At 44.1% G+C, this 27,808-nt stretch overlaps 1 protein-coding gene across 1 annotated transcript; it reads right to left on the reverse strand.

Annotated features, from left to right (window-relative positions):
• Positions 1–676: 676 nt before the first annotated feature.
• Positions 677–24,336, reverse strand: LOC126563020 (uncharacterized). Its single transcript, XM_050219628.1, has 5 exons — positions 24,244–24,336; positions 9,691–9,751; positions 6,839–6,910; positions 1,327–1,575; positions 677–942 (listed from the first exon to the last, which is right to left on the reverse strand). Exons 1-5 carry the CDS (start codon positions 24,332–24,334, stop codon positions 798–800), a joined length of 618 nt encoding a protein of 205 aa, XP_050075585.1. The 5' UTR covers positions 24,335–24,336; the 3' UTR covers positions 677–797.
• Positions 24,337–27,808: the final 3,472 nt, after the last annotated feature.

Genomic DNA, 27,808 nt, shown 5'->3' on the forward strand with positions numbered 1-27,808 from the left:
TGGTTCAATTACTCTAGAACACGAACGGTATCGAGAATCGGCGGGGGGAGGTAATGTCGATATCCACAGGCCGATGGCCTCCCGGTAGATAAGGCATGGGATCATGGACATCTGCCTCAAATACAAGAATTTTTGGGATGGAGGGGTGGTCCGATGGTAAAGGCGAATACGGCGCCGGCTTTCAAATCCCATACGAACCGTATCGGCAAGTCTAGTAAGCCCTTTCATTTTGAGCCATAGAATTCTACTACAAGGTTTCTTTGTAGGTGAAGCTTTTTGAACTACAACCTCTTTTGGTAAAAAAAGTCCTCTTACCTTAAGAGAAATATCTGGCCACGAAATATTTGGTAGTTGAGATCCCTTAGATGGAGAGAAATATCTCTTTCTGATTGCCCGACTTGTGATATCAATTTGATCAATTGTACCTGAAAACCCCAATGATAAATAATTTGAATGTTTATTTGATTCATACCAGCTCAAAGTGAACTTCCTTACCACTATTTTAATACAATATCCGAGCGCCATAAGACCCGATCCTCCCGCGCCGCAACAATGCCTTTTAACTCCGACATCAGGGGAGTGTATTATTCGGGCTATTGTTCGCAAGCAAACCTTCCCCTCACACACTGTACTGGCTAAGTTTATTTACAAAAAAGCAAGCTGCACGAATGCCGTTATAGAGCCGTTGTGTCCTATTTGATTACATCGCAGTCACATTCGTTATCCAACTTTTCGTAATTTTGATTCATACACTTCTTGATGGTTGCTTTGGGCTTTGGGCGCGTCGGCCCGTCCGGTCACATGCCGCCCCCATTCATTGCCAGCTCATCGTCATCCTCCTCGTCCTCATTGCCACCGGTGGTCGCGTGTCCATTACCCTCCAAACTGTGACCCGGTTCGGGCATTGAATTATCCACCAAAACATCCGATAGGTTGTCGTACCTGTTGCAAAGTGCGAGATAAAGAGCAAAGGTGAAAAGCAAACTTTTAGCGCAACTTCTACATCGTCGGACACGACTACAGATCTTTTAATGTTTTGTCTGGCACGTGATTGCGGATGAAGAACACACAGCGCCCCGAATCGAACTTCACACGGCGTGGGGAGAAAGTTTTACTCGAAACTCCGGTAATCTGATTCCATTTTCCCGGAAGCCACCACCAAACCATGGCACCATGGTAGGATACGCGATTGTTACGTGCTCCGGACAGAACACATTAACCCGCGGTGTGGGTCGATTAGGTTGGTTGGCTCGCTTGGCCGCGGGCGATGAAGCACATCCTCATGGTAAACGCATGGCATGCGTGCAATTTACTACGAAGACTTACTTGTCAGCGTGCTCATCAAAGTGGTTCAGCAGCTCGTCATCCTTGCCGTGCGGTCGGAACTTGCACACCGTTAGCAACCGCAGCATGGCCAGCACGATCAAAAGTCCTCCTGCCACGTGGCTCAACCACAGCCGATGGGGCCACACGAGCAGCGCTATACCTAAGGCCACGTACGGAAAGGTCAGATGCCAACCGCCACAGTACCGGCACACGCTCCAACACTGGTAGCACCGGGACGTGTAATCATTGCTGCAAATGAAGAACAAAAACACACACAGATTCGTTAAGAAAAGTAAAAATTTAAAGATGAATTAAAATTCCCGTCCATCCCGGCAGAGAACCGGAGGACAGACAATATGAATCCTATTAATTCTTATCTTGTTGCATACTCATTAGAGCAACTCATTATTACTGCAATTCCACACTCCACAATCGGTCACCGCAGACCGGCTTTCACGTAATACAATAGGTTAATTGTAATCTCTTGCCAGCCTTACAATTTCCATCCTCTCATCTGTTGGGAGGTTTTGTGGCACTCTTGTCTCCTGTCGACTTTAGTTTGGGTGTGGCGATAAGCGACGTTAAATGCAATTTACCGTAAAGCTTTTAAAAAAGGGAGCGCCTAACGTTAACGGTAATTGCTTGTAATTATTTGATTATCGAACCACGCCCGGATAAAGGATCATTATTGTGCATGTTGCAGTGTGGCACCGGGAAAAGCCGTCTGGCCGTTGCCATCTCCATTGGACCTAAACCACGCGCTCTCTGGCCATGTTTATGTAGCAATAAATTATCATCCCAGCAAATAAGGTTTGCGGGGAACGATTACCAAATTTATCAATATTTACAAACACATGTACACGCTCTCTCTTTCGACTCTGGATAAATTAATGTGAACCAGGCGACGGCGAAGTGGAACACGTGTCCGAAAAACCCCATTTTCTAACAACTAATCCTTTCATGAAACGAACGAGCTATACGACTATGCCAGAATAAGAACTTTTGGTTCACCTTTTACACACACAATCTAACTTGCTCTCGCACCACCAACAGCGAGACTTCCTATTCCCAGGGCACAGTATGGCCGTACCATAGTTCACGTGTGGGTTTTCCTCCGTTTCCGGATGTTCCGCTTAAACGTCCTTTTGTCCGGAAGCGGTCATGTGTAAATTTGATGGACAGACCGAGACACCCACCGTGGGAAGCCGGGAGCCGGGTGTGAGTGAATGGTAGCATCAAAACGAAGCTTCCTTTTAAGTACTACGGCTAGTACGGAAGCACGTGATTGATTGTGGAACCTGTGAAGAGGGCTGGGTACGGGGTGATAGGATGGGAATGGAGAATGAAATTAAAATGTTTCCTCTTCTGGCGAACGACTGCTGTGGGATTGTTTTCCAAAGACAAACAATAGACTTTTATTTAAATTGTAACAGAGTGTGTAGCAAGTCATTAAGAACGACAGGAGAGCGTTCGAGCGTAGCAATGTTAAAATGAAGCCATTCAACTTTTTTTATATAAACAAATCTATTTTGAATGGTGATGAAAAACAAACTATCACAGAAAACTTTTGGGATTAAGTTTTGGTCGAATTCTAGTTTCAGATTAATAGCATCTACAACAATATGGTTGGCCACACCCTTTCCAGACAACCCTAACGACGTGCAGGACAATAATAACGAACTTGTCCAGGAACTTTTTAAAAGTTTGGACAAATATTCTGACCTTAGAGCCTCAAGGCATACAACGATAAGATTTTGCTCATCATCTTCTGGTGATTATTGAGTGTCAGAGAGATCGACAGAGTGATCGGGAAGATTTATGTGCCTGTATTGTGTGTGGCTTAGTAATGTCTTACAATATACAGCGTCTTAGCTGCTGGACAGGACTATCAAGACTTCAAGGGGTCCATCATCTTAAAGCTTCTGAAAATGCTTGCCATGCCACAACTGGTAGTAGTTTTGGCACACTAGCACTGAAAAAAACTGCTCACTATATCTGGAATCTTTGAGTTCGTTAGTCAGTGAACCGTTGTTGTCAGAGAAGCAGTAGTAGTAGTAATATTGTGTTAATTTTTTTTTTGGTTTGCTCCTCACCAAGAATGACCTTTTGGGAGATTTAGTCCAATGAAGGGAATCTCTCTCCTTCTCCTCATTTCTTCATTTCAACTTCGGGCTTCTAGAGCAGCGTAGCTGCTGGCAGTTTTCCACATCTCCTAGTGTTAATCCTGTCACGTCTCAGAGCGTTAGTCGTCATGCTGCTTCAAATCATCTGATAATGCTACAACATTTCATCAATACCAACAAGACATATGCCCTCGAAGGCAAAGTCGATAAATCAGTCTACTTTTCCAGTAAACCGTTATTAGACTCTTTACCTTTAGAACTCAAATTTTGTAGGAATGATTTCGCATGCTATAAACAGGCGCCATTGTACCCGTAAAACTTATCATTCGCCTCGTGATGGTGCAGAAAAGACCAAAACATCCAAAGACCCAAACAAAAGAGCAATATGGTTGCGCTGCATTCACGCTGTGAGGCGCAGGAAAGTAACTCTGACTGCAGCTGTCGGAAGTTGTCCCGAAAACGCACTCTCCCACCAAACTCAAGTTCCCGCGTTCTTCCAATATGCCATCGCTTCATGAAAGGATTATGATATTTACGGCACATTTTGCGCCGTTGCACTAACCTACCTTTAGCGAAGCACACTTACCGGTGCCCGATATGACAACCTCTCTCCCTCTCTCTCTCTCTCTCGCCCTTCCAACCCACGGTGGTGATAGATTATCTTCCACCGAAAAAGGCGTTCAACCCGAAAACGAAAGCGACGGAACTTAACCGACAGCGCAAAGACAAACTCCGCCCGTACATCGATGGGCGTTGGTGTGACATTTGTTTATGACACCGTGGGGCATGGACAGAGGTGCAGGACGTCGAACGGCGAACGACAGCCCTTCTGTTATACCACACAGCATAATACACTAAGTGCACATTGTTTATGCAGTTTTATGCCGGGTGTGAGCTGCGCTGCCTGCTGTTTGGGATTTGGTGGAGGCCCCATCCAGGACAGCTAAAGCAAAAACCTTCAACTACAGCCATATGCTTCCTGGTTTTTTCGGAGGCGAAAGGGGTGGTTTTTATTCTCATTCACTTTTTAAGGATAAAGGGAGGATGATTTACGAAAATGATTCCAGGGACGGATGAATGGACGTGTACACGTACGTGCTAAAGGTGGCAATGAATGAGTGAGCAGATTTAATGTTATGTTAAATTTACTGGAAACGACACACCCATGAGCATACACCAGAGCTTGTCGGACGAGTAATGGCGATGTCCAGTGGATCAGAGGGATGAATGGATGAAGTGATGGAGGCTCTCCAGTTACAACTATTGTTTTGCGTTGCTGTCTGGCGTAGCTAAACGTTTGATTGCACCAGTGATAAATGCGTTGCAGAGAGACAATACTGCAGCAACATTGCTCTAAACCCGAACCCTAATGTTCTACTCTAGAAAGCTACTTTGCCAGATGATGAATTTGTTGGCGAAACTAGCAATTATAGTCTAACAACGCTCCATACAAACTAAAGGGGTTTTAATAAGTTTGAATACGCTTTGAAAATGTGCATAAAACATGAAAATGGTTTCTGATTTAATTTTTACTGAAGCATTGAATATTCAGAACATTTATGCAACATGGTATGCAAGCTGGAAACACCTTCATCCTTTATGTTACCTGCTTCACTTGTATTTCGTCCCAGATTTGAATTTTGCAAGAATATAAATTGGCCAGCACGCACAACCATTCGTAGAAGGCCAGAAAATTCCACGGAGATAGCAGGCCATAGGGTCTTAACGATAAAATCGGTCACATTGTTACGAAACCTCGTTTGGCCGCTATTTTCCATATATTTGGACCTCTGTGAATGTCGTCTAGAAGAATGAACTAATGATCTTTTCCGTAAATATCTCAAATTGAAGGAACTCTAACCATCTACAGAACTTCGGTCTGTCAGGGCTGTAGAACGTTGGCGAACTCAACGGATCAATCTGAACATTGTGCGGTTGTTGAAGGCTAGGAGATTCCCATCAGGTAAAAACAATGTCCTTATAAGGAGTTCGGAGACCCTAAGCGGAATGGAAGTTTTCGGCCCCTACAGTGGTGGATCAAGCTGTTCGAAAGCCCTTAGCAAAATAGGATATTCCGACAAATTTCTATCAAAATCAAAAGTTTTGGAGGAGAGAGGGGGTCACTGCACGCAGTATCGGAGTTATCGATCGGTAGAGTAGGTGGCTACTAGAGCCCCGACAGCTGCCTCAGCTGTAAAAAAGGCCTCATAACAGGGAACCCTTGTTGGGAGCTTCGCAGTAGTAGCAAGGAATCGTAAACGGAGCCGCTGATGTTTGAGTTGGGGCTGCGTGCCTCATTTGACAGTCCATCCACCCCGCCCCATCTTCACAATGTACTTTCGGCCTAGGGTCTCATAACAGCTTGATCCGCCAGTGATGGCACAATAATATTGGTATAACTCTGGCTAGCCCCTTCTTGGTTGTAGCCTCCGATATACCGTGATCCTTCCGTTTCTTGTACGATTTTGTATCCCAGGTGTGTCTCTAACCTGCTTGATAACTGTGGGTATCCTCACCGAACGTCAGCCGTTCGTATCGTGCAACAGTCCTTGACCGAGTCCGTCTTAAGCTTATGCTCATTAGCTTATGCCATAGGCGGATTATACCCTTCTGAGATCCTAAGCGGAAATGGTTTTGGAGCCCTCACGTGGAGGGCCCTGAATTTCAACATTCTGTGTCCGACTTACGGGCCCCTTTCATCAACCAATTCATTTTGAACTTCAACTAAGGGCCGCTAATAGGAAGATTTGCCTCTGGTTAATGCTGACATCAATACCCAAATCGCCGAATGCACATGATGCACATCCCAGACAAGGATGAAAAGTTGTAATCGAACTTATTGCACACTTTGTACAATTAATTCCAATTGTTAACAGAACCATAATAACAATGTTTTGTTGCGCATAACGTTTTAAAATAAGTACTAAGAATCACTTGATCGCTGCTGGTCAGTGTACCCCAAGCTCCAAACTCAACCGAAACGATGAAAGATAATTGTAATAGTTTTTGAAGTCGTTTCGTATTTCACGAGTTTGCAACTTTGGTCTGGATAAAATACCACTTTAAAGAAGAAAAAACGCGTCGACCGTCCGCGGTCGCCGGGGAGGTTGGAGTTGTGTATTTTTCTTTCCGGTTCGGGCTAAAACTTCACTAACCCGGAAGCTGCGCTGTTTGTGTGTATGCGCGCCGCTTCTTTTTGAAATGGGACACCCGGGATTCTGGGTCGGTTTGGACGGGTAAAAATTCGCGTACTAGAGAAGAGGTCTTCGTGGGTCTGGCTATCTCATTCCTTACCCTTGTGCGATTGTGTGTGTTTGAGGGAGGAAAATAGGCAGAAACGGACTCGCCAAGAAACTCTAGTAATTTTTGTCCACTTTGCAAAAACTTACTTTGTACACAGCACTATGAACAGTGTGAAGAGCCATTTGATTTCCAGCAAGAATATCACTATGGAAGCAACACTGAAACGAAAGAATGGAGAGGGAAAAAAACATTACAATACGGCACCAAAGGGGTGAACTGGGTAGAATGGGAGGGGTAATCGGATCGAAGATGTAGTCGGTAATATAAAGTGCGAGAGTTTTGTTGAAGCAACTGGGGCAACTCTTGGAGCTGGCAGGATCTGGCAAAATAATAAAATTGTAATGAAAAGATCGGTTTTGTTAGGGCGCAAGGGAAGGAATGTGGAATTGTCTAGAAATGAAAATGGTCGTGCTTTAGAAGCGTTTTTCTGTTACAAGCTCCCCTTGGGACGTTGGGTCCGTGTGCATACTCTGCTGCCTCGACACAAATCTCCTCAGGGCGGGGAAGCACTGCAACGATGCAATGATGAATTGCAGTTTGCACCGAAAGGCGTTCACCAAGCCGACACACAGTAAAAGAGAGTGTGCGAGGAACTATCCGCAGTTTCTTGTTTTTTTCGTTGTTGTTGTCCCTGTGTGTTTTGGGTCAATTTCATTACGGTGATTACAGTGTTAGTGGTGGTACCCATTTTCCCTACACGAATACGGAGCGGAAAATCCCATCCGTTAACGGGTCCGGTGAAAGGGCATGAAGCTCCCTAAGGGGTGCTAGACGAGTAGTGGATAAAGGTAGTGTAATTAAGAGGTATTCCTTGCAAATGATTATCAGGGTGTATGTGTGAAGATAAAGATGGGACAAGCAGATCATGCACGTGGCTGGTCGTCTCCTACACTCGGCTTAGATAATTAATTAATGATGCATCCAAGATGCAGTAAACGATGCATGTAAGTCGCATATGCATGTAGATACGGTAACACGAGATTTTTTCACTGCCCTGCTCTGCCCACTGAATGCCCAGATGTTTTTGTTGTTGTCCCGAGGCGTTTTTGACGAGCTTCCAGATATTTTTGTTCCTGTTCCATATATTTTTGGTTTAATTTTACTTATTTTTTATTTCGTTTTGGTATGCAAGAACTAGGAGTGAATTTCCCGTATAAAAGTTTATGAGCATTGTAAGGAACTCTGTAAAGTTGTAAATATAACATGTTTGAAGAAACAGATCAATCAGGGTAGATAAATAAATTAATTTTTGCAACAAATAATTTTACTAAAAATGAGAAGCATTAAACAAAGAAAACTTTAACAATTTTTCAACACTGATTGGACCGTGCTCCGGAACCCAAGACCAAGAAAAAGTTGGAAATACATCGACTTTATTATATTTTATTTAAATAACATTAACCATGCACCATTCATTACTACAATTATGTTAAAATAATTTATTCATACACCCTGGTTAATGGTTGTATGCTAAAACAAGTTATGTTTAGAGCTTCACAGAGTTCCACAGAGTGCTCATAAATTTTTATACGAGAAATCCACTCTACATTCTATCATACCAAAACGAAGTATCAATTCAGTAGTGGAAACCAAAAATATATTGGAACGTAGCAAAACAATAGCTTTAAAAAAACTTCGGGACGAAAACAAACCTTGAGACGAGAACAAAAAAATATTAAAATATTAAGGAAAGTGTCAAAAACTGCTGAGATACCCTGCTAAGCTGGGTAAGCCGCTACTAACCGTTGATTCTAAGCTGCCAGATTTTTATGGCATCTACTTCTTACACAAATACGAAGCAATAATGGACAAAGTGCACATAACAGTCCACAAGTCCACAGGGAAGGTCTCGAAGTTATCTAAATCAAATTTTCCAACTAACTGTTGAGAGAAAGACCCAAAATACTTGAAGTATGCAATCATCATCACACAGTTTAAAGCGTTTAAAATTTAAAAGAGCTTTAGACGGTCTGTCGTGAGTAGATAATAACTAGAACCAAATTTTTACCCCTTTCTTTAAGGAAGGAACCTTGAGAGCGAATTTTAGGCAACCAAATTCTAACCTACCGAAAAAAAAAACCCCTTCACCCTCCAATCGATAGCGCATTAAAATATGCTTTCAAAACGACGGTCTGCATTAGAGCAGCTCTTATCGCAAACGTGCAAAACGGCTTAACAGCCACACATACCGCCGAAGATCAGTTCCATTACCTGGGAAGCTCTACAACCAAGTGTGGGCTTTTAATTCCTTCCACGATACAGCAACACGACGGTGAGCCACGTACCAGGTACGAACGGGCTAAACTTGCATACCGGCACCTACATGCCTTCTAAAAGCCTCACTGGAAAGCTGCGAACTCATCGCATCGGGGCGTTGGTTGGCAAAGTTGCTCAGAAATTTAAGCGTTCGGGGAGGTGCATATTAACGACAAACCGATCGAGAGATGGTTCGAGCAAGCGAAAACAATTACTGGGCTGTTGTAGTAGATGCACGGTGGGTGGGAAGCTTTTGGGCCCGCTTCTACAATTACCTCCCTCTCGGTTAGAAAGCAATTACAGTGTTGACCAAAATCTATCCACCGACGTAACATGCAAAACTTGCATCATTTCGTTGGAGAAAGGATTCGGTAATTGTATGGAAACGATGTTGGGCCGTGTATCTGTGCACTGCCGGGATACGGCGCGGGGAACCGTATCTTCGAAAGATAAACTTAACAATCGGCTATCCTGCACGTCCTGATCCTGGTCCGGATGGTCCTGGCGGGGTAGAAGAATGCTTTGTTCTGTATCTGTCTGTATGTATGTGTGTTTCTGTGGGACCATGCAGTGCTGTGTTATAGGGAGATTGGAACGGGATTTTTTTTGTTCGTCCTACGGTTCCCTCCTGTCACCGGATGTCCCTGCCGTAGCTAGGAAGGAAGTGAAGCAAGCAACTTACATAATATAAACACCTGCAGTGTAACCATGCACCATGATGTCTATCCCGACGCCACTGACCACTGGAAAGGGAAGAGGTAGGAGAAAGAGAAAAGAAAAGCAGTTATTGAAACAGTATTAAGAGTAGTATCAGCTGAGTAGATACTGTAATACAGAGAGAGACACACAAACACACGCATTCTTCTGCAAACAAGAAAAGTTATCATTTCATTAGGAAATGCACTTGCTGAAAGTATACTTTCAAAATCTCAGTATAATGCACCAACTTTTAATTCCCATAATTGTTGAGCAAACACGAGCAAACTGAGCAAAGTAATTGCTTTTACTATTGCTACTACTGAAGTTTGATAAGTATTAGTACACACACCAAACTCACATGCACGCTTTTTTGACAGTTCTTAGTAGTCAACTTTCAACGCCTGCTTTAACGATCTTCGTTGACCGCATCGTTACGTTGTACTTAGAAATTGAATCGCAATTCAGTTCACACAAACACACACACACACATGTCCGGTCGTCAGGACTCAGAAAAAAGTAGTATGCTCGTTTTCAAGTAGTAAAAGCATCACCAAATGAAAAAAAGACCTCCATTTCCTGTTGGACGCCACGCACGTAGACGTAATTGGAACACTTTTCATTGCTACAAATTGATCGTCCGCTTGCTGGTTTTTGCCGTCCGTCGAGCGGCAGTGAATGTTATTGTTAAGTCTTGCCACTTCCTGTAGTTTTTTCGGTTTTTATTTCACAACTCTTAGCAGTTTTTCTCCCGTCCCTTATTTCTTTTGTATGTCTTTCCCAGTTTTTCGCCTCCACTATAGCCATCAGGCGGTTCAGATGGATTTAGTTTTGGCAAGCAAATAAACCCCTAATGGATGTTATTGGTTACTTTGAGAATGGTTTCGGAGAGGTAGGAAAAAAAGGCTTTATGTACTGCGTAGAGAGGAGTTTTGAGAGTTACTTAAATAAAATAACTAGCAGTTAAGCATCTTGCTGAATGCATCCGGACTGTTTTTTACTCAGACTTATTAGGATGGGTGCTATAATTTGATTCCGCAGTTCACTCACCATTTCGCTGCTCTACTACTTAGTTTCACCTGTCAAAATCTCTTCCACCTGTCAAGATGCAGCTGTTTACCAACACACGGACAGTTTTGCGCTCGCAATTCGCATCCTGACAGCTGCGAAGAACTTGCGGGCCATGAGAAGTTATCCGTATCATTTCGTCCCGGTAACAAATATTCCTCTTACGCCCCAGAAACCCGTCATCGTAATTAAGTTTTGACACGATGCAATTTGATGCCAGATTTTCAGCAATTATTTCCATTTCTTGCGAAACACAGTGTGTACAGTTCGCCTGGGTGTCGACAGCATCCTTGGTTGATACAACACCAGGGAAACAATGGCCGCGAGCAGAGCTGTAGGAATGCAGTCTTAAACAGTTCCAGTGCAGCACTTGCACCGAATGTTAAATGCCCGGTTCGGGTGGGAGTCAAGGGGAGATATACTACTGAGACACGACGTTTTGTTTGATCGTGAATCCGTTATCTGGCTGGCCGGATTCTGGCTGTCTGCGTCCTGCCGTCAGATTGTAGACTGCAGCAGTGAACACATCATGACACACCACCTTTGAATAATACTTTTATGAAATACGGAAATGACAGGCGAATCGTTCTACTGTGAGAGCTGTGCCATTTGTGTCAGTCTAATACTAGGGATGGGGCAAGGGTGCCCTTTGGCACCGATCCAGTCTCGCGTGTGTATGTGCTTTGGAAATAAGTGAACTTTTGATATTGAGTTTAATATAATAATAACATGAAAAGCATATAATCCTCCTCTTAAAGAAAAATACTTAATCAACATTTTTTTCAAGGTTGTCCAAAATTTTGGTAGTAATGCCTTGCCACATCATCACGACGTGACACGTCGGCTGTGTGAGGCGCCTTCTCCCCTGGGGTTAGTAAAGAGCATTCGATGCGTGATGCGTTATCTCATCATGCACGTACTGTCGTAGATATGTGCAGACACGAACCTCAACCATCCACCCTGTCACATGTCAACGTATCACTTAAATCAAAATCACTTAAACACACGCTACACGGTGGTAGCAGCAGTGTCATCAAGCAGTCCTGCCATTCCATCCCCAAACAAAACAAAAAAAAAACGGGGGAAAATAGCCATTTAGCTCTGTGGAACTGCAAAACCGTTGGTGCGTGCGTGTACTCTAAGTATCACAGCCCTCGGGGGTTGATATTTTGGAGCACATGCACCACAGAAATATAGAACAGCAAAACACCAACAAAAAACACTCATAGCAAACGTGAACGAAACGAAAAGCTTAGAACTGGATTTTATGTTACCCAAAACATTACCCTCCGTTTCGCGATCAAGGGGCACCAAAGCTAGGCTATCACCGGAGAAACGTAACGAAACCATAAATCATTGGATTTGTTATACTAAAATTTGGAACTGAGGCGTGTGAGGGAGCGGGCAGAAGAATTTTGAAGGTAGCAGGGACACAGAAAGGGTGACTTTTTTATACTTTTCCCTTTGGCGTTGGCGTGCACGAAGAGAGAGAGAGAGAGGCAGAGAAAGACACCGGAATAAAAAATAGAACATAGATGACAATACCCAAAATGTGAAATAGGATCAGGGTGGCGATATTTTATTTATGAACCCTCAAATACCGTTGCCGGTGCGAGGTTAAGGGCTGGATGCTGTGGCACACGAAACGACGGTACAACAGTTGACGTGTCGACAAAAGCGGGCGGGACAGTAAATGTTTAAATACTCGCAGAGCTTTTGATGTCACTGATTCTATCAACCCATCCACCCCGAACAGTGGCTCGGTCCGGGCTCGGATTCCAAAACACACACACACACACACACCCGGGGGAGGGCATAGAAATGCATCATCCTTTAGGGGGTGACTGCAATAAGCGCGTTATAGCAGCAGCACTGTTGTTCCGGTTGTGCAATTGTTAATAAACACTTGATGCTGTGGAAGAACGATGCAGGGATGCCGGCAGGACTTGGTGATGGGTATGTTTGGGGACGCGTTCCTGCAGATAGCCTTCCACTGCAGGCGACACACACACACTCACACACACAGGACATAAATAATGACACTCGGGACAATGCTCCAAGCCCGCCCCAACAGCGGGAAGACAGAGAATGGCCGTGTTTGGTACACATTTGTTCGATAAATCAATAGACGGGTTTTGCGTTGACATGCCAGGCGTACGAGGGAGCAGCTGGAATGCGGACGCGTTCCAGAAATGTGTCTTCCGGTCGGTAATACTGCAACCAAGCGCCCGTCTTTAGGGAAGGGACCCAAAACCGCGACAACCGTGCTGTTTATGCTGGTGACACGGTTTATTCCAAGCGATTGAACGCTTGCATGCGCTTCCATCGATTTACTTCTTTGCGAGTGAATAAAACGGTCGCTAGAAAAGGTGCACATAAATTGAGGACATCATTTCCATTAGGCTTTGCTCGGTGGTGGAAGCTGATGGGGAGATGCTTTCGTAGAGCGAAGGGAAAATTGTCTCAAATCATTCGAGACGATCGATAGCTGGTAAGGCGGTTACTTTTTTTGTGTAATTGAATAGTGTGCTAAAGGGTGGATTAAGTTGTTTCTGAATCAGTTCATGTCAAATAAAGAACATATTTTGTGGTTTTTAAAGGATTGAAGTTTAGGAATCGATGCTTTAGTAAGTCGCTTGTTTGCCGATAGAGGAAGAAAGTATTTTATGAGTTCATCTCAATGTCGCTTAACACTTTACTAGCTATAAAGTTACTAAAAGATCATCTTTGGAACTTTGGCATATTTATAGCATTTCGTTAAAAATTGTACCATAAAATGGAAAGCAATTAAATAGCTATCGCTTAACAAATTTAATCATTTTAAATTATCAAAGCCAACCTGAAAAAAAAAATCACAAACAATTTTCGCAAAAAAATAATTCAAGCGTATTAGACAAGTCAGGCCCCGGTGTCGTCGTTGATGCATCCCCCAAGAAAGCGCGGGAAATTGGATTAGCAAATAAAGGTACTAGACGAGGATTGCTCCAACAGGCCCAGACCGCGAAGCTGATAACTAAGTAAAATGATACCAATGGCTGTATTAAATTGATTTCGTTCAGTTCTCATGTGGCAAAAGCTTTTATACGAAGATGTTTAAGATTAATAACAGTTTCGCTTGCTTGCGAATAGAGCAAAAATATTATGTTATTTGTTATCCTAAATCAGCTATAAAATACTCATTGAAAACGAATGTTTATAGAACTGCTTCAGATTTATGGTATCTCATGATAGTTTATAATTTAATTTAATTTAAAAAAGAATAATAACTCTCTATAACTTTTATTTGGTTAACGACCTGGTAATCTCATGCCGGCCATCTATCTAATATGCTAACGAGGCTTATTTATGTCACGTAGTTGCTAGTCCTCGCAACGCAAGGACGATCCTCATGGGAGTTGATCCCCTAACGTGTAATAAATCTAATAGACTTAAAATCAAAACCAAATGTATTGACACTGCTGCGTATTTTGAGTTTGTTTTTAACATGAATGTTTAAATTAATGTTTTTTTTTTATTGTTTCATGAGGGACAGCCAACTATCTGACACCACCAACTAGCTTGCATTCTAGGACAGTAAACTTAAAAAAAAACATTCAATTATTTTTTCTGTACAGCATATTGCATGGCACACACTGAAATAGGATTGAAAAAGTCAAAAGTGATACAACTCCAACAGATTTAGTGCATTGTTCATTATAATTTTCACTCAAACGTAAGGCCGCGTGTGTCACCAAACGAAACCCAAATACACACAAACACAAAATCAAAAGCAACATTGCACAATGAAGCTTTCATTTACGACATGTTTAGAGCATAATTCCTTTCATTTTGCTCCTTCACAAAATAATTAACAAAACAACAGCATCGCACACAAATAGAGCGCAGGCACGATTCTGTACCTTTCTGTCACAAAAGGCATAGAAACTAGTAAGAAGGGGGATCATTACAACTTGCAACCCCGTTTCCGTTTTCTTTCTTTGTGTGTGTGTGTGTGTGTGTTCAAATACTCCCCCGTGTAGCTCGGCAAATCCTTTTTCCCGGTGCTTCCATCATTATGCACAATTTACAAAACACATGCAATCTTTCGCTTTCTCTCTCTCTCTCTCTTTATTGCCACAAACACACACACACACAGAATGGTCGTAAAAAGACGCAATCCTAATTAAAACGGTCTACCATCGTTAAAACACAATTTACTCCCTCAAAACTAGCGTTTGCTGCCGGGCACTTGGGAGAGAATATTTCGAAAAAAATGCCCCAAAGTGTGACGCTCAAAAAAGGGGGCACGGATCGGTGGCACCGGCATGGTGTGCGGCTGACCTATGACCTCACTCACCCTCGTTCTAATGATGAATCTGAATGAAGCCTACGTTACGATTACGTTAAAGGGCACCACCAGCTGGTAAACCAGCAAACACGCAAGCATTTAGTAAGGGTGGGAAAAAACATTAGAAACCCACCCACTGCACCCCTTAGTAAAACGGTGAAAAAAAAAACACACACACACACAAGGGCCCCCTGTTAAACCCTTAGCTTCGCCATGACGGATATGGTAAGCATGCAGCAAAGCTCGAATCACTCCAGTTGTTTGCCCCACTGTCTCATCGTGTTGCTGGGTCGTTTCTTCCCCCTTCCGAGCATACATTTTTAATTTTGAAGTGCATACATAATTTCCATCACGGTCGTCGCGTGCCATTCACGCCCCAAAGGGGGTGGGGGGGAGGGGGGTTTGAACAGGAAAAAGGACTCCTGCTCCATCTCTACGTTCCTGTGTCCTGGTGAAGGTGGCATTAAGCTTACCATTTCTTAAGAACACTTTTTTGGGATCTGTTTGACATTGCATGGGTATCTCTGGGAGGTTTTTTTTGCTTATTCTTCGTCTCCCGAGTTCCTGTTTCGATGGCGTTTTGTGGGGATGTACTTAGGGTTTTGCGCTTGCACTTGAGATGGGGCAAAACGCTTCCTAGTTTCTTGTGACGCTCGTTGGTTAGTGAAAAGCTTTTGCTTAAAAAAAAATTCCTAACGGAAGATGAAAGCACTAGTGTGCCAACGTGGATGGTAACATCCGGCATCTCCCTCCCTCCCCCCCCCCCCCCACGGATGCCTTCTATTGCGTGAAGATTACACTTGAAACCGGGATAGGTATGTGAATTTTACATGGATACCCGTTCCCAAAGTGATGTTGAATATCTTTGGCTCGTTTGTCGCTTTGCTTTCTTCTTCGGCAAGATCACACTGTGCCCGCTGTGTTGACCGTTTTACTAAATAGGTTTATAGTCCTGGGTTGACATGTGTGTGTGTTGCTTACAGCGTACGGAATCAAACTTCAAACATCAACTCTGCCAAACCGTTTAATTATTTCAAACCCGGTCAAACCAGTGCTCAAGCACTCACTTGAGCTTTCACATCACAAATATCGATGTGATCCTTCTCAGATCAGTCTCTAAAGTTTACGCAAAATTAGGACATCCTTCTCATATAGAGCGACATCATGTCGGTGATGTTTGCTGTAAAACTTTACTAACGAGAGTACTGCATTCGCTGTACTCGCTCGGCTTGTTCGTCTAAATCCTCACACCTCGTGTAATTTAAACCACCAACCTAGCCCGTCGTTGGTCACCTGACCTCCCATGTCTGCCCGATATTTATGGCAAGCTGCGGTATTCATTATCATGTCAAAACGGTCCCACACGGTTGCATACCGGTTCCTGGCAAGTAGCGCAACTTTCCACCGAATTATCCCGTGTACGTGTGGTACCGTGTCGCAAAAATTAGATACTGTGGTTTATTAACAACGTTTCACACCATCGAGTGATTGATTAACTTTTCGCAACAAAACCCCATCCATGTCATCGTTACCCATTATACTGTGCTGAAAACTAGTGCCCAGCAGTAGCAAAACTTTCGCCAGATTTTCCTTTCACACCATGTGTCTTTACAATTTGTAATTTGTAGCCCCGCGCAGGACGTCTTTCGCTCGCTGCAGAGTGGCTAGACAGTGAGTGGGACATCCCTTCCTTTTGTCCCATTTTTCTCGACGGTGCTGGAAGGTGTAGCAGTACGTCGGGGTAACGTCGTTTCCTTGCGGACTAATTTCATTTGTTTCGATCGACTGCCGTGGCAAAAACAGAAAGGGGTCCTCACGGTGGAGGAATCTCAACCTCAAGTTTCAAATTTATGTCCCTCCCCTGGGGGAGGGAGAGAAAAACAGAAAGATGCTCAGACTTTGACTCGTATTTTGAAACCACCGTTCGGCTTTCGTTCCGGGCGGGTTGTTGGTGTTATCGCCTTCACAGCGCCGTGCAGCAGCATCGGAATGAAGTGTTGGACCGCTTTCGATTCCCCTTCTTTCGCACTGTACTGGATTTTAGATGACGTGATGGTGAATGGGTGTTTTGCAACTAGTTTTCGGGTAAATCATATTAATTGTAGCGGCTTTCTGCTGCATCGGAACTCAGCTGCCAGACGGCAGCGATGGGAGATGGTTTCTTCGGGAAGTTTTAAGAGCTTTTGATGTACACTTGCCTCACAGTTAGCTAGTTACAGTGAAGAATTGAGAGAGTGAGAGAGATCCGAAAGCTTGTTTTAAACTTGGAGTTGCATCACTAATGCCCTATTAAAGCATCCTAATAGACGTAACCTATCTGGGCTCTCTCAAAACTTCAATAAAACTAAACTGCTAAACTGCTATTACTAAGCATTTTCCTTTTTTTTCTATTTTTAGGGGTCTTTTTTCACCCAAAACATCCCTATCAAACCCGAACGGACATTCAGCATCCTTCGTTAACTTTGTCTGCGGGTTTTCGTCCTACAACGGTCTCCTTTATTTCTGAGTGGACCGGTCGCTGTGCAGAATCGTAAACCGTAGCCAGCAGAAAAACCAGATAACAGATATTGGCTGCACCAATATTTTCGCTTTTCCTTTTATTCTTAGACCGGAAAAGAAGAAAAGATGTGCGATGTGTGCTCGGTACGACGGACCAGCAAATGTCGTGAAGCAAATTGCAGCAATTTACTTGTGCCCTGTTGTGTGCACCGTTCTGTCCCGGGAGCTGACGCACATCGTCATCAGCGTCGTTGGTACGCTTGTAGATGTGTGCGTCTGTATGTCCAATATTTCATCAGCAACGGATGTCATTTACTTGACAAATATCATCCGTTTTGCCAATTGACCTTCCGTCCGTGGGATACGCGAGCACGCGCCCGCACCCTGGCTGGACACACCGGTATCTCATCAATGCTTGTGCAGTTCTGAATCGCAGCACCGACAGCAATCGAGGCGTGGTTCAATCGTACTTTTTCCATCACCTTGACTTTGGTGGAGCTTACTGCTTACTCGAAAGCGATAAATTCTGATAAAAGCGATGCCTTGTAATATCTCATTACTAGACAGTCAACACCCGAACGGTGACGCTTTTGTTGTGCTGCTGGGAGCTATAATTGACTTGTAAGCTGCATATTATTTACTCGCTAATTGTTCACCTTTTCCGAGCCAGCAAGCAGCAGCTAGCTAGTAGACAGAGAAGATTGCTTTAAGACGGCATCGTTGTACGCGCAAACAGGTGCAAAGGTGGTCCCCACATGTCACTAAGGTCATTGCCGCAGCCGGCTCGATTGAAGCGCCGGTGCTGGATAAGCCAGTGTTCTGTGCACTGTTGTAGCAAACAAAAAAGCCCATCCATCAATCAACCCTTTTGCATCGTCGTTCAATTTGATCGTTCCCTGCTGAATGCAGCGAGCGCTGCGGAACCGAGCGTCAGCATTTATTATTTATTTGCAATTCCAAAACAACCAACAGCACCTAAAGGTGCGGTTGTAGTGTTGCGTTTTCCGATGCAAAGATGTAGATAAATATTAATAATTTTTGTTCATGCAAAACTTTGCAGCCTTCGTGGTGTTGCTCTAGAGAATTTTGAAGATGGCCTTGAAACTGAGGACTATTAATTTCACCAAACTTGTGCTGCACGTTTTCGAACGCTTTAACGCATAGCACGGGGGGTGGGAAATACAACTAAAATTCCCCGGTGGCTTCAAATAACTCGATTGCGTAGGAAAGGCAGGGGATTTCAGATGATTTTGTAAGATTGGCAGCATTTTAGGCAGCGGCAGCTGTGCATGATGTGACTACATTTTCTGATTGCAGATTTTATACTGCTGAAGCGATAATTTCCATGGGTTCTTCATCTTCTTCTTCTGCTTGGCTTCACTATAAGCCATCTTTTGGCTCACAAGGCATATTGGTACCACGTAATTGGATAATCAGTCTCCACCACTCCGGGAGAATGGTTCGGATGGGATTTAAAACCTGGCCTTGCCGTTAGAAGACCGTTCCTGCTATTGCCTCGGTCACCGAGCCGACCCATTCCGATGGATTTCAAGTAGGTGATGAAATATAAAGTCTGGAATGCAGTGCTAACAGATCGAAGCTGCACCTGCCACACCTCCATTCTTCCATGCGCTATTTCAAGTATCTGCGTCGCTGGTAATCCCAGCACCTAGGCCGTAGCTCCAGCGTGGAGCTTCTAATTGGATGCCGGCGCGAACGGTTTAGTTTAATTAATAATATGTTTATACTAATCAATACCTCCACATGTTCTAATTATATGGCCGAAAATAGCCGGTAGGCGGCCTGCATTCTACAACGGACCAAAGCAGTATCGGTGGAGTTTCAGAATTGCCAGGTGTTTCTTCTAAATTAATCTATAATACGGGGTAGCCCGTTGATGTCCAGTAATATCAAACTGCGAAAAAAAAGGATCCCAAAGAATATGAGATGTAGAAGTTAAAGAAGATCTGATGCTTTCAACCTACCAACCTCCTGTCTGGTCCTACCCCTTTATCTAAAACTTATGTTATCCTTGTAAAAATCCTCACACGAAAAACCCTGTAATATTACTGCCTAAACTGCGTCAAGCATGCCACAACGCTGCTCCGATCGTAAATAATCCAGTAATTTATGGCCTCGGCAGGGAGCATCATTGGGGCTTTTCCCAACGCACTGGGATAACATAAAAAAGGGAAAGCAGAAATAAAAGTAAGAAAACCCGCCCCCCCCCCCCCTCCTCGGTCCATGCATCCCCAAGTGCATCCAACATCCGGTGCCAACATGGCCCACCTTTCAGCAGAAAGCCCCCAAAAAGCGAAGCCAAATGCTGTTGGCCGCAACGCAACAAAGCTAAGAAGCAAAATCCCGCAGACGATTAACTTCACTGGTTCACACAGGTTCACACAGGGGCCGAAGTTTTCCGTTGCCAAAATAATTGAAAAATGCGTTTCGTGAAACCAAGCGTGCATGTATGGATTTGGTAGCGAAAGCATTTCCTTTTATTTTTTTTTGCTGTTGCGAAAATTCAGAACCATCGTGTAGAAAATCGTATCGTACGCCTTGGTGCACACGGCTCTTTAATTATTTTGCCCAAGAAAAACAGGAAGAGAGAGAGTGGATAAGAATTTTCAAAACTCTATACAGAAAGGGAATGGTTTAAAATTGTTGGCTAATGCATTTAGAAGCATAACGTATCTTAATTTGTATTCGGTGGGACGATTTGCAGTCGGCGCCCGCCCTGCACGACCGCACACCTCTTGCCCGTAAAGGATATTGTTGCACAGGAATGCTTTAGCATTGGCATTGCCAACGCGGAAGAAGACAGACATGTTGTGGCCCATTTTGTGTGTATGTGTGGTGGCCCTTGATGATACTCGAAATCATCGTAGCAGAAAGTGGATAATATGAACAACGGGAAGCATAGTGCCCTCACCACCAGTGCTCTTCATTTCAACCGAACGCTGTGCCGCTGTGTGCTGGCTTGATGCTGCTTACCGCGGCCCTTTGTGTGGTGTTTGGAATTAATATTCCACGGGGCTGTGTGCGAAGGACTGTTTACTTCATATGAAAATGTCTCCACCAAACCACCATGATGTTGTGAACATGCTCTTTTGATGTTTGGCCTAATCGACGTTTCGAAGGCATGGCTTGATCTATCAATCAGTGCTGCTGTTGTCGCAGCTTGAACCCCACCTAAAGCAGAGAATGGGCAGAAATTCTAATAATGACCCTTTGATCCATCTTCTCCATTATTTGTAGGACGATACATATATTGAACACACACTTTCAATAAGGATTCGTGGCATACCAAAATGGGAAATGGCACATTGTGTTGAGGGCTTGAGGGCCGCTTGAGGCAACAGCGTTCCTTGAGAAAATACCTCCACATCAGTCGAATGCTACATTCCGCATTTATTCAACAGATTAAAACAACTGGACTAAAACAACAAGACCATCGATAATGTACTGCCGATTGGGAAAGTTTCCTCTGCCCATCTTACGTATGCAGATAATGGGAGCCACATCTCAACCACACAGCTGTCACGCACAGTCCCATATTCCGTACACCGGAATCCCCAACGTACACAATTTATGCTAAAAACAGAGCTGCTCTTCCTATCTCCTATCGGAGCATCAATCCAGCCCGGGGAATGGTTTCGGGTATGCCAAAAAAAAAAGCAGCCTTGAGCTTCATCCTGCATCCATCAAGGCGAATTAGAAGTTTTGCTTCAAAGAGCGATAAATAACTTTGATGACCAACCACCACCGGGGTGACATGTACGGCCTGGCGCGAAACCCACACAATGCGGACTATGCCCGCACTGGATTTAATTTTTTCGGTTTTGTTTTCGGTATTGGTTTCGCCCTCACCTCCACATCACAGGTCATAATTTACCGTCTAATGAACACGGGCACAACATTATCGGACAATGGTTGCAAAATTTTAATGCTTCTTCAAATAGCGAAACTTTTGCCGTGCAGCAAAACTCTGGACACAACATTCCATCGCTAGCAGAAAAGAATAGGAGTAAACAAAAAAAAACCCTCACCTTTAACTGCGTCCAGCATACCATAAATTCACGTGCCACGTTTATGGAGTAGATGGAGGACAGTAGTGGCTTTGGATGGAGTCGACTCGCGCGATCCGAGCACCGGTAAGAATGATCCGCTTGTTAGGAACGTTTACTGATGTTCCTTAACACGTAGTCAGTGTGTGTGTGTGTATGTGTGTCCAGTCCGTACCACGGCATGCTGACATTCCACAATTACAGTCCGATAACGGCTAGAGAAGCTGGACATCATCAACAAAAGTCCTACTTTGCAACAAACATTCAACACTCATGCCCGACGGAACAATAAACCCGTGTGTGTACCACATACCTTTTTTTTCTGGCCGGATATTATACAATTGAAGTTCGTTAAAAGTTTGCAACTGAGTGATGCTCATGAAATTCGGAACGTACTCAAAAACAAAAAGGGCGAGAAATGGTTTTCATTCGCTCTGGACACTGAATGCGAACACGGGTGTTACTTTACAACACTGGTGGTGCTGCTGATGCTGCCGGTTTGTTCCGTACTGGGGAACTTTTTGAAGCAGAAACTTTGTCCAAGGTATGGTTCGTCTGGTTTTCGATTCAAACCAACTGGACATCAGGCACTGCGCAGGGAAGTCTCTTTTTCTGCGAAAGGGTCTTATGAATCAATGAAAATGTAGTATATGATTCCTAGTAAATTAATAACCAATGTGTATGCTGTTCGGTCGTTGTTGGACGTGATGGCATGTTGTAACTGTGTTACACACACCTGAGTAGCCATTACAGTGGATTACAAAGAAAATATATAACTTCAACTACTAATAACAGTGGGATTTGGCTCATGGCTTATGGGTACCTCCTGGTAGATGAAGTCGATTCTTTTTCTTGGTTTAACGATCTGATTGGTCATAATGGCTGCAAGTCTTTGAAAGGAAAGGATGTTAGTCCCGCACTTCAGTAGTGCCGTCCCAGTCCGTTGGAAGAATTAGGCCAAATCGTCTCCGGCTAGCTCGGTTCGCAGTTAAATACTTCTCCCGGTCCCAAGTCCAGGAAAAAAGGTTTTGCTGTCCGACCTAAGCGTAGCTGGGGACGTTCGGCAAGCCCTGAGATTCCGGAGAAATTTCCCCTTTGCATTCCATACGAATCGCACTCCAGCATGTCTCCTGGCCAATCCAGGCCAAAAAAGGTTAACCCGTCTGACCGTCTGACCAAAGCTGATGACGCCAGTCTCTCAACGCGTTGTCAAAAGATACGCGATCCAGCAAAAGGCCTACCCGTCTGATCCTGCACAAGCAACAAGGAACTGCACAAGAATTCTGAATCGGTAATTCCTTCGCCTGATCGGTCCATCAACAGCGGATGCTGACGAGCTTTAATAAACCTCATTACGGTGAACACTGGAACTGCTCTGCGAAGACCAAATGAAGTCGGTTAGAAAACAGTTCACTAGACGTTCTAGAATCACTTCTTCTTCCACGTTCCAAACAGGATTTGAAATCTGTGACCCTTGAGAGCTATGATCTGCTGAAGATTAATTCATGTGAGATCCTGCGAGATGAGAACCTCTTAGCGGACATGGGGCGCGCACCGTGTCCGTTTGGTGACGATCCTCTACGTCGTGCATCGCATCACATCTGATGATCTGGACCATTTTTCAATGCTAAAACTTTTTTCGTTATTCGTGAAGCACGTCCCAGCCGTATTTTTTCCATCTTACGAATGATAGTGCAGCTTTCCCTTGGAAAAAATCCGTTCAGTGATTGATGAATTTCAATCCCTATACCATGTGTATTTTAATACTATAATTTATACATATTTTCTATTTATTGAAACTACCTTAAAAGCCTAAGAGCAGGAAGCTTTTTCAATAGTAGTTTACCAAAGAAAAAAAGGTCCTTTGAAGAGGGGCTCTGGTGTAAAGCTTGCAGTAGTATATGACCAGGAACAAGAATATGGGTACCCCCAAGCCCAGATTGGAACTCGTTATCATCGTGTAATAAAATGAAGCGCTAAAGACGTCGCTTTTGATGATGGAAACAAAGCACAATCTGAGTTACTTGATGTTCTTGGAAAATTCGAACTTTTTCGATCAATTTAACAAAATCAACTTGAATGCAATATGGCGATTACTCGCCTTTTAGCTTTGAAGCCCATTTTGAACTTGTATTTCCCTTTACCAAATAGCACACATCACCTGTCAACCAAATCTCGAGCCGCAAAAGAATATGCAACTCCATTTTGATGAATTAAAATGTCATCTAAAGTTGCAAGCCTACATCTGCTTCTCCACAAGGAAAATAAGCTGTACACATCTGGACCAAACACCAACAGAAAAACGCTATGAATATTAAACGTTAACGTTGTTTTTTTGCTAAAGCTTTTGCGCTCCGTTCACCACAAAACCACAAACTTTCCCGTTGTCCCGGTTTGCGAATTCAATGCTGTCATTACATCAGATTGTAAGCTCTCGATTAGTGGACTCAAGAAAATCCGTTGCCACAATACTGCGCAAAACAAAGCCCTCTCGAGCTAGCTAGAAACCCTCCAGCCACATACACATCCGTCCGGTTGGTGGAGCGGTCCTTCCGTCCGTGCAAACATAGAAACTTACCGATCGCTGTCACGACGCCCCACAGCCGTATCAGTGGCCGGAGACAGTGGCATGGGCCGCCAAATTGACGCCGTCGGTTTCGCCCGTCCATGATGGTGTGATGGTGGTGGTGCTTGTGCCGAATTTCCGCGGACTTTAGCGTTGTGCAGACTTGTGCCCTATATCACACTATTGTTCTTCTGCCCTTCTCACCTTTCCTTCCGTTCCGGATCAATCCGTTGCCGTTCCTCTACCCGGGGATGACCTTGGAGATGGTCTGTTTTTTTTCCTTCTCACAACACTGTATTTTTTCTCCTTAACGCGAAAACTTTTGCTACCAGGCTTTCTCACCGGAGCATGAAACTTTTCGCGCGATCCGGACCCCCCGCGGTTGCCCTTGTCCGGCTGCGTATACCGGCTTTCTACTTTCTGCCCTGATGGGCTGTCGGTTTTATTGTTGTGCCCTTATTCGTTTATCCTGTTGACGGGTGTGTGTGTGTGCGTGCGCCTTGTAATGAACCCACTTGTCTCCGGTGGTGGCGGTTCAGATTATCGACATCGGATTAACGGGTCGCTTGGCTTGGCGCAGTTTTCACCGACAAACGCGTATCGCGCACACCACATCCGCTACGGAAAGCTGGGGGTACCAATACGATGGTCATTTTTATTACCGGTCCAAAAATCAGCTCACTATTCAGGTGGTTAGGCTGCTTACTGTCGCGGGCGCCACCGTACCGGATGACACACTCACGGGGAAGACTTTTCGTCACGCATCGCACTCACTCACTCACTCACTCACACGCACGTACGGACATTTTCGACGTAATGAAAACTGTTCGTGGAACGTTCGACAGAAGACGGGGTTGAGGGTCAGAAAATTTATGTTTCATTAGTCAAACGCACACATTATGGGCTGGCTGGAGTGTACCGCGTGTGTCATAATGTGAAACATTTTATTACCCAACCGTCGTCCTCACGGCTAACCCCACCGTCGCATTCCGACGAAACATAATTATGCTCGTTCAATGCGGAGAAATTTATTTTCCCGTCGAAACAAATCCGTGTACATTGGGCGACCCTAGAAACACTGGATCACACACAAGATCACACACAAACAAACGCGCGCCCCCGGTGCACGTTTATTCCTTTGTAGGGGGTTTGTTGTATCCTTTCCGCTTTCGGTTGATTGGTCCCGAATTCCCGAACTGTGTACATGTGTGCGTGTGCTCCACTAGTCCGATGACGGGTGGTGATTGAATTCCTTTACACGCTTGTTTGCGCTCCACAGATCTGAAAACAAGATGGCAAGAACAACAAGAATAGGGTGAATGGGGTGAACGCCTTTTTCTGCCTTTGGCGCACGATAGGTTGGCAACAAAAAAAGGGATCAACAAACATTTTAAATTGATCAGCCTTTGACAAAACAAGCCGCCGCCGTACACACCGGGCACGGAAAGCGGAACACACAAACGTAATATACAGCAGAACAATACGCACATACGAATGGTTGTGAGAGAGACAGGGAGAGAGAAAAACGAGTCCCCAAAATACATACAATAGATAAAATGAAATGCGTACTGCAAAAGAAAATTTCGTAATGTAAGGGTGGAAAACATAGCCAAAGCAGTAAAGTAAAGTGAATAACTCGAGTAAAAGATTGAAATAACGGTTACCCGAACTGATGAGCTTTTACCTTTTTTGCTTTAGATTGGAATGACAAATCGATCGATGTACTACGACGTATTATGCTCCCCTTCTCCATCCTCCTCTCTCTCTCTCTCTCTCCCTTTGTCACAGATCGAAAAGATCAAACAAATCGTTGGAGCAGATGAAGAAAATACAAAAAACCTTGGCACCCCGCTAATGTGGCAAATATTGCGTCACATGTCTATGTACGCACACAAAAGAACACATTTTCAAATACCGACACATCGACCCAATTATGGAAAGTAAGTTGTGATTTTAGCAGCAAGCAAATAGGAGCAAACGAAAGCAAAAATTAGCCATTTTAGCCACACAACTGCCACCAACTGGGGTGAGTTAGATGTTGTAGCGAAACACCAAAAGGGTGCAAAAAGCACATTCTAACCCCTCTTCTTTCCTCCCTTCCCTCCCAACCGGTTGATCGCCATTTTGTAGGTTATGAACGAGCTAAGTTAGATTGTTAATTGACGTGCGATTGAGCGTTGCGATTAACAATCGACCCCTCGGTCGTACTGGAGAAAGCGACGAAAGAGAACATTTGGGCAGCTCTTCATCTCACTCAGCGGCATGGTGTTGTGAGTTTTTCTCACCCTCACACGCTCATGGATTTTTTTTTTTTTTTTGGTTGAAGTTAATCTACACCTTCCCGTTGAAATTATGTGCCATCTGGAAGCGGTGTGTTCCGGTGGTAGAAAGGGGGTGTACTATTTAGGCTTTCCTTTATTTTCCCCGCCCCATATTTGCGCTTAACCCGAGCACTTAACACTCGCGATTTACTCATTTGCTACACGTGTGCGCTTCATCCCCATTTCACAACCCCTTACGCACACTGACGCTTTTGACGGTTGCCAAGGATACATTTGTCGTCAGTCGACTAGCGCTCTAGAGCGAGAGAGTTGAACAAAAAATCATCGGCAGCATGCTTTGATGAGGCAACGACAACAAGCCGATAGGAGTAGCTCACAGTAGGAAACAATTTGCAGCAGCACACGCTTCAAACCAAGCAACGAAGCAAACGGCACTGGTGTACACCCAAAACTACCACGTACCATATAAATTGGTATTAAAATTTTACACCAGCATTTAACTTTGCTCCAGTGTGTTCTACCGGATTGGCCGGTACTAATATCAACGGGTGAGAGAAAAACAATATTGCAACCTTTAAAATTGACTGCTGTTTGAGGGTAACTTTTGGGACGATCGTTTTGTAGTAGGTGTTTTTGCAAACATCCTGCTTTTAATCTTATGCTACCCCTTTTTATCTCAAAGTGTAGGAGGGGCACGCAAACGAAAGGTGTGAAACTTCTCTTGCGACGGTTCTGTGATGGAGGCGCCCAGTTGCTGGTAGAAATAAAAACAGCAAAAATGCAAGGTAAATTGTATTTCCCTCTTTTTTTCTTCTGTCTTTGTACGACCCCAAGAACCCCTCCCCCCCAGCTTCTCCCCCCTCCCCAACTTGTAGAAGATTGTTATCCACTTGTTACAATTGTGTATGTGATCTAATTTTGTTTTCTTTCTTCCTCGTTTTTCTTCTCTTTCTCTAGCTCCCTCTCACGTGCAATTTAGCGAAAAACTTTTGCCCAAAGTAGGGTAGTGTTTTCCGATATCTTTCCAAACGTTGCTAAGGATCACCGCACGTCGCACAACCTACTGCGAATGCACCTGAAAAGTTTGTGCAGCGAACAAAATTATAAGTCACTTGGCACACACGACAAACAAACTGTCAAAGATCAATGAACGGCTTCGTTTTTTTTTTTTTGCTGCTTCTTCCACTTCCGTGTAGAAAGAATGGTGGGACTTGCACAACGCGCCACGAACTAAAAACCAATAACGCAAATGGTGCTTTTCAACAGGAAACTAAATTAAATTGTGTGCCTGTGCG

Source organism: Anopheles maculipalpis, chromosome 3RL (genome assembly GCF_943734695.1).
Source record: "Anopheles maculipalpis chromosome 3RL, idAnoMacuDA_375_x, whole genome shotgun sequence".
Classification (NCBI taxonomy): Eukaryota; Metazoa; Arthropoda; class Insecta; order Diptera; family Culicidae; genus Anopheles; species Anopheles maculipalpis.